At 46.8% G+C, this 8,425-nt stretch overlaps 1 protein-coding gene across 1 annotated transcript in view; it reads right to left on the bottom strand.

Annotated features, from left to right (window-relative positions):
* Nucleotides 1-8,425, bottom strand: part of OPCML (opioid binding protein/cell adhesion molecule like) — a 156,874-nt gene that overhangs the window by 78,691 nt on the left and 69,758 nt on the right. Inside the window, exon 3 of the mRNA XM_006033156.2 lies at nucleotides 2,623-2,748. Coding sequence (XP_006033218.1) covers nucleotides 2,623-2,748 — 126 coding nt within the window. The remainder of the gene's footprint in view (nucleotides 1-2,622; nucleotides 2,749-8,425) is intronic.

Below are 8,425 nucleotides of genomic sequence, written 5' to 3'. Positions count from 1 at the left end.
TTCCTGACATCAAAGGCCTCAGATATCTACCTGGATCAGGGCAGGAAAATGACTGTGATACAAGGAGGAGGGACAGTTCAGATCAATTAACCCCTGAACTAAGCTCTCCCGTGGGGAGATGAGCATTTACATTCAGAAGCCCTGTTCTGCTGTCACAAGATCAGAGCAAGCCCCCTAGACTGTGATGATGATTTGCATTACAGTAGCACCTAACAGGGGTCACCAAGCTGACAGCTTCCTTGTGCGAGGTACTGCATTGATGCATTGTGGGAGAGTCCCTTGCACTGAAGACTCTTATCCAGAGAGACAGGCCAAAGGGTGTGGGATGGAGATACTAGTACTCCAGTTTATAGATGGAGAAGTGAGATGCAGAGGCACTGACTTGCCCAAAGTCACACAGAAAAATCTATGGCCAAGCCTAAAATTGGACCCAGATGTGCCAAGTCCTAGCAAAAGTCTTATTTATGCCTTGCCTGGGAAGAGCTAGGATGTGAGCAGACAACAAGCATGCAGAGTTTAATACTGCTCCTGCACACCCGACACAGCCTCCACATCAATCATTACCCATGACAGGCGCCATTCCACAGCTGGCGTAACCGATGAGAACTACGCATCAGGTAAAGAAATGAGATGCATCTGCAGAGCCAAATGGGGCGTTGGACCCCAGGGGCTGAGCTGCAGGATAGGATGGTTTTAGAGCCTGTTGCCGCACTGCGTGGGTGTGGATTGCACAGCTCCCGTGCAGTCTATTCATCACCTCCAACCAGAGCTATTAGTCCTTTACTTGCACGAGCACAACAGTGACAATGTCCTTTTATCTAGATTTCCCGCTGTGCTCAGATACACTGGGGCTAGTGTAGTTAAAAAATTATGCTTACTGATTCATATTAAAGTGGATGCAGCTGCCAGGCCATGTCGAAGATAGGAGAGCAACATGGCATGCTGTTCATCCCTGATCATTTAACTCTCTGCTCACTGACAGCAGGAAACAGGACATGCATGTATCTGTGTGCATGTACACTGTAACGGGAGGCCTGTGGCCCCATTACAGAGAAGGGGAAAGGAGGGTGCCTATGCTTTGAAGCCTGCAGGCATGGATCTGGCCCCAGCCCCTCTCCTGGGTACATAAGCAGGATGAGTTAGTCATTTGCCCTTGGGGCAGATGGAGTGAGGAGTCAGTACCTAAGCCTGGAGTGGGACTGGATGGGGTACAAGGGCTATTAGAGGGCTGCACTGGGTGGGATGAATGCTGGGGAAGGTTGCTAAGAACAGCAGTCCTGTGGATGTGGACTACCTCACTTGAGATGGTTGAAGGTTTGAGAGTGTTGGCAGATTTTGGGAGCCACAAATGACTTAAGCTGTTAAAAGCTGAGAGGCATAGGGTGGCTGTAAGGGGACTAGGGAATGGGAGTTATCCAATGCTAGGCAGCTTGACTGGGGAAGGGTTGGCTGCTTGCACTGCTGGCCAGAGACAACGGCTCTTTAGGACAGTGGACTAGGACCCCTCTGATGTGAGAAGGGGTGGCATTTAGAGGGACTGCCCTCTAACCTGGACTGAGGGTCTATATTAATTTATCCCACTGAGGTGTAGAAGGGGAAATACTGGGTATCCAGGTGGCTGGAGAGGCAGTCAGGCAGTGGTGATGGAGCAAGACTAGGGTCTTACTGCATGAATTATCACCACAGATATATGTCATACCTGGTATAAGCATTTGAGATGTCCGGGAAGTGTTTCCTATATTGTAATAGTAACACACACTCCAGAGTGTTCCTGGGACAGCCTATGAAATGTCAGAGCTTGAAGAAAAGAGCAAGTCTAGTGGTGAGAGCAAAAAAAACCTGGGAACTGGGACTTCTAACACTTCCTCAGGTTTGCCACAAATTCAACATACACCTTTAAGCAAGCCACTTTACCTCTCTGGGGTTCAACCTTTTTCCCCATTGTAAATGGATAAATAAGGACACCAGTAGATTGAAAGCATTCAACTATTAATGTCCATAGATTCAGATCATTCAGCTGTTAATGTCCATAAACTGTTGGGGTGATTTTTGGGGGGAGGGGGAAGAGATAGGCAGAGAAGGCATTATTAATATAAACAAGAGGTCTTTACTTCTGCACATTATAGGTACCACCCCTCTTCCTTGGAACAGGAATAGCATCCAACTATTTGCCCTGGGAATAGCATCCACCTATTACTTTATTTTGCTTCCATAGTATACTTGCAAGCACTTCTGTTTATTTAGCACAGTTGACCCAGACACATCAATCATTCCTACAAATGTTAGCATCCCTCCAAGTAGGTAAGTACAACGACCTACACTTTATGGTTGGGGAAACTGAGGCAGAGAAGGATGAAGTAACTTGCCCGAGGCAATGCAGAGACTTGGTGGTAGAGCCATAAATATACCCATAGGGGTCCTGATTCCAGCTTCTCTGTGGAATTAGCCAAGGCTCCATCATTAAAACCACATGAAAAACTACCAGTGAAGGACTAAAGGCAACACAGCACATATGGAAACACAAAGGAAGATGCCCTGAGCAATCCCTCTTGGTAACCCCAGTGCATTTCAGCATCTCTGTTCAGAGTCAGCCCAGATGCCCCCCACCTCCCATTCTCCTACCTTTTTTGGACAGGTGTCGCCATGTCACGGTAGGCTCTGGTCTCCCAAAGGCCAAGCACATGAGGGTTACACTGCTGCCTTCATTCACGGTGATGTCTGATGAGATGTTTATGATCTGAGGGGGTACTAGAACAAGAGAGAGAGAGAGAATTAGGAGAAATGCCTGAGCTTGAGGAACACATTACTGGCATCTGCCACACTTGGTAGTCTCCATCCTTTTGCTATGGGACCACACACCTGAAGTAGCTCAGTACTGAATTATTCATGCTGGTTATGGGCTCCTCTTTGAGTGCTGCTCCCACACAGGAAATACAGCATCAATCAAGGCATGTTTGAAACCCCTGGGATATCCCATCCTCCCAAGAGACAGCACACTCTCTTCCCAAGTTTCCCTCCTTTCTAAGGGAGATGGTGCACAGCTAGTGCAGGAGGAACATTTGACTTCCTGGCACCTCCTGCAATTGGAAATGCTCTAGAGGTAACTCTCTTTTTACCTTTACTTCTCAGCAAAGTTTTACAAGCAGGAGACAACTGAGGGTCAGTTCACTATTAAAACACATGCCCCTGCTGTCGAGAGGAGCCTTGTATGACTTCACGGTATTAGCTTAAACAATTGACACCAGCCTGGGCTCATCACATAGGTGAAAAAGTATGTGTTACACGTATCGTGGGTGAGCTCAGATCAAAACACCAGATTTCACCACCTTGTGGAACTTCACAAGGTAGCTCTACTGTGAAATGAAGGAGTGATTATAGCATACACTAGCATGCCTCTAGCTTAACCTGGCTAGCACCGTTAACAAATAGCAGTGAAGATGCAGTGGCATGGGGTCAGGCATGTGCTAGCAGCCAGTATCCAAACTCTGGGGCCCCTGGGGACATGCTCCACCTGTGAGTGGGTGCTGGAGTCTGTGCCATTGAGTTTTTCAGATTTGCACTGATGCTTCACAGCTGGGACCAGAACCAGGCACTTAGTAATTTCTCACTGACAAGAGAAATAATCCCCTAGGTGCTATTACGGCCAGAACTAAGATCCACTGAAGTCACCCGAATTCCTACTGGTTTTGGATGGGGCCCTTTAGTTAACTGCCTTGTGGTAGGGTTTCATAGTACCCAAAAGTATTCTGCATGGCTTAGCCATATGGGGAGACAGGCTCCTACCCAACAAGATTCACAAGCTCCAAAAGAGGGGAAAGAAAAGGAAAAAAAAAAATTGTAGGGGGAAGGGGTAAAAAGAAGGAAGGGATGGTAGGAATACTTTCCCTTATTCTTAACCCCCTGCTTTCTTTCCCCCATGTAAACTGGAATTTAAGAAAATCCTTGGCCCATTTGCTTTTGGAGCCATTCCTACTGTTTGTGACCCTTGTTCATTTAACCTGTTGCTGTTGGTAGCTGGCTTGATTTTTATCCTAGGCAGGTGGCCTTTACAGCTGATGAATTGCTTTATTTTTAGACAGCTGGGTTGTACTTCTGTCCATGAACAGAGTGCGGTCCTGCCTGCAGTTCAGGATCTCAGCTCTGCAGTACCTTCATGCAAACTTGCATGTGAAATGGCTCCCCTGCAGTACCCTCTCTCATGCACAACTTGAATGTGAGATTGGCATGGCTCTCCTGTCCCCAAAGAGCAGAAATGCAAAGGTTTTCCTGGGCCCTCCACAACCCACACCCACCCCAGGTGCTCAGAAAGGCCAAAAGGTCCCATATGTTTCAACTGTTTTATTTAACTCATGCACAAGGGTGACTCTGGATGATAGGGGGAATTTTAGACCCTGGCTGCTTTCCAGCCTGCTTGGATTTTCTATTTTATTTCAGTGTCAAGACCCAGCTGGGATCCTGGCAGCTGAAGGCTAGGCACAGACATTCAAAAACCCAGGACAGAATTGATTTAAGGTACACCATTTTTTGTTAGCAGCGTAATTTAGATCGGTAGCGAACAGAACACACATTTGCCCTTTGGTGGTGGTGGTGGGAGCAAATCTTAGCTTGGGTTTTGCCATTTTTAAACCAGTCCACGTGTGCCAAACTTCTGTTTGGTTACAGGTATAGACCAGCTTCTGATCACTTATACTGGTAAAAGTGTAATGTCTGTACCTAGCTTAAAAGTCTTGAAGCAGAAAGGCTCCCCGCCCCCACAAACCCAGGGTTAGGCTGGAGGTCTCCCCTGCTGACCCAAGATCTGACCTGCCTCAACAACTTGGTTGTTTCCTGCTGTCTTGCTCTCAGCACCCAGCGCCCTCAAAGTGATTTTGCCACCTAAGAACAAACTCACGCTTCACCCTCCAAAAGCAGACACATGCACCCAAGCCAGCTCTTCTGCTTCCAGAGGCTCCTCGCTCAGCGTGAAACTCATCTCTGGTTTCCCACTTCAAGAAGCACTAGCTTAAGCCTCCTACCAAGTGAGATCTATCACTAATTTGCTCTTAGCAGAGGGGATGAAGGTGAAGCCTTCTTAGAGAGATATATGTTTCCTGAATAATCTGCCCCTCTGGCCTCATGTCAATTTGGATAGTTGATTTTTGCCTTTCTGGCCCAAGTGGCCTTGGTGCTTGACTTCTGCATTGGTCCAGTTTTGTTACAGGACAATTCAAATAAATAAATGAACCTGAGTTTCACCAGGACAGAAACTGGGGAGAGAAGATAGGAATCAGAGGCAATTTCAGAGCTCTGTCTCACTACAGGCAAGTCACAACGACCCTGACTGGGTGCCTGTGCTCAAAATGCACCCGATTTTCAGAGGGGCTGACATTGTGCAGCTGCGGCTGATCAGCAGCTTTGCAAATCAGACCCAGAACAACTGAAATGACCAACCAAATACCAAAGCACTTAACACCAGAGGCTTCTTTGAAAACGGAGGCTGTGAGCCAGCTTCAGGGGTTTCACACCTGGAAGCTGGACCCTCAAAATCATGAGACTGGCTTGAAAATATATATATAGATATTTCTAATGGTACATTTTGCCAGCTGGCTTCTGAAGCCTCAATGGGTGCTTACAGATGTGGAAAAAACAAAAAAACCCAGCACTTTACTTTCACCTTGGCATGCCCCCGTGCCAAGTGCAGCCCAGAAGAGGAATCACATCGGTTTAGCCCAGCTTGCCTGGCGTCTATATAGCTCACGCGCTTCAGCACTGCTTTTTGGCACTTTTATCTAATAACTGATTAAATCAATCCAGCTATTAGATAAAAGCATTAAAAAGCCCTGCTGAAGCACATGAGCTACACAGATACTGGGGAGCCAGGTCAAACTGATGTGATTCCTCTTCTGGTAAACCACTGTTTGGGGTTTTTCTTTTTTCTACGTCTGTCCGCACCCAACATGCACACGTGGCTTTCTTTACCATAATGAAGAGCCAGGTTGGTGTTTTCTTATGAAAGCCAAGAAGAGTTTCTCACAAAAGCATTGGTCTCCACCCAGCTGGGTCTGTATGTAAAACTCAGGACGCGTGGAGACCCGTGATGCAACCACAAGGGTTGCAGCAATGCTTTCACGGCTTCAGTTTGCACGTCTATAAAATGGAGGGATGAACTTTTTTCCCCCCCCCTATCTTCAGAGGCAGCTGGGTGAACACGAACTCACTGAAGTGTGTAAGCAGCTTGGATACTACAGCAGCGAGGGCAAATACCTCGCTAGTCAGACAAGTAGGTTATTCAGAAAGCATTCAATCCAGAAAGCTTCATTGCATGGTGTTGTGAAGCAGTGGATGGTTAGAGGGAAGACTGCCAGCCAAACCGAGCTTCAATTCTGATGGGCTTTTTTTTTCTTTTTTTTAACTCTGCTCAACTGCGGGGAGCAGGAGGATGGAAGAGGCTTTTGCAATGTCTTGAAACCTTTAGGGAAAAAGATCTTTAGCTTTCAATCCTCATTCTACTGCTGGCAATATAAAGTGTGGCAGATTTAAAGGATGGTTGATGTCTCGCGGAAAGCTGAAAAACATCCTGTGAAGAAATTATTCTCCCCCCTCCTAAATTTTCTGCATTTCTCTTCGCTGCTTCTTTTATTACAAAGGACACTGGAGTGAAAACATGTTCTTCAAGGATTCATCTGTGTCTCTGCTGTTTGTTCTCCACCTGAAATAATAATCTCCTGTTTGTGCCTTCACAGTTGGTTGCTATGGAAGTGATTATGTCCTTGGTATCTTTCTCCCATCATAAAGCAAAGGAGGAAAAATCTAGTCGGAGGAGAGGGTGGCCTCCTCCAGAGCAGGTTTGCAGTCCATTGATGGAGCCATGGAAGATACTCAACATATCCCCATAGTTTTGTGGTTTTCACTTAAATGAAGATTATCTGGGATTACATGAGCATTCGTGGAAGATAAACGTCTGCTTAACCACAGGCAACAGCGATGCAGAGGGCGACAAATAAAGGAAGCGTAATGCAGCCCTTGGATAGCTCTAAGTGCAGAGTTCTTTGCAGCAGGGTCTGTCTCTTCCTTTACATATGTACAGAGACCCGTGCAATACAGCCCTGACTCTGGTTATTGTTTCCAGGTGCTAACGTCCAGTGAAGCTGGATGAATCTGCTGCTGCAAGCTGAAGAGATGGGTGTCCCTCGCAAATGTATGCCTAAAACCTACTCACTTGCACTGCAGCACCAGCAATTCTGCAAGAGCCGTGCTTAGATGCTGCATTATAATTGTGTCATGTTGGATCAGATCCTATTATATTTATGATTGCTTTTCTCTCCTCTGTTGTATTTTGTGGAGAGAGATGATGGGGAATGAGAACAAATGATTATGAATTACAAGCATATAAATACATGCCATGATACTGGTGACATCACAAACACTCCAGCTTTGCTCTGGTGGTTTATAATGATTGTTTCTAGAGCATCTCTGTGTGTTTATTTATAGCCTTAGTCACAGTTTCCCTCCTCTGAATGTGCCCAAGGCACATTCTGCTGCACTCTGAAGAAAGAGAGGTTACTTCTGACCCATCCTTCCCTTTTCCTCCTCTTTGGTTTTGTATCTCTGGACTTTGTAGTCCTGGAGACTGACATCCTCCATCCCCCTCCTCTCTCCACCCCCATAGATTTGCCATCTAGTGTGACTCACACCAAAGCTAGGAAGGGGATGCAAAATTCATTCTCTGGGGTTCATTTCCCTCTTCAGTGGGTGCATCTACACATGCACTTTACTACAAAGTAGACTAATTAGCTCTGCAGTAAAGCACCACCATCTACATGCGATGCTATTAAGGGTGTAGTAAACTCATTAACTCTGCTGTAAGACAGTACTGTTGGAGACAGTACTATCTTATGGCTGAGTCCTGTTCAAACGCACATGTAGACGGTGGCCACAAGGCGCAAATTGTGCCCGGTGACCCCAGCCACCTGGAAGCCAGACCCCCGTTCTTGCTAGCTGCTTCGCTGCCCAACACCGCCTGTTGGAGCTGACCCCCGTGCTCCCTGCCAGATTGAGGCTGCTCCATCCCGGCGCAAAATGCTTCTGTCCTGGATGCACGTGTAGACACTATGCATGGGAACAGAGTACTCCAGCTCAAGCGGCTCCAAAGTTTATTGCACCGTATTCATTGCATGTGTAGATGCACCCAGTGTTTGCTAAGCCAGCCTGCCTGGTGGTGTTTTTACCCGGGCTGGATGTCAACTGCTGATTTAGATGGAAAATGCATTGCTTGCCTCCACTAACTTGTCCCATATGCCTCATCACTTCCCCTTGCCTTTTGTGCTCTAGCATCTTCTCCTTCTCCTCTATCCTCTATACTCATTCATCCCTCCCTTTCCTGGTTTCTCCCCTAGCCTTTTGCCACACTATTATCCCTCTGCCTTCTCTTTACCCAGCACTATGC

The sequence above is a fragment of the Alligator sinensis genome, unplaced genomic scaffold (genome assembly GCF_000455745.1).
Source record: "Alligator sinensis unplaced genomic scaffold, ASM45574v1 scaffold1085_1, whole genome shotgun sequence".
NCBI classification, from domain to species: Eukaryota; Metazoa; Chordata; order Crocodylia; family Alligatoridae; genus Alligator; species Alligator sinensis.
Note: the sequence above shows the minus strand (reverse complement) of the source record. Positions and strands in the feature narration are given on the sequence as shown.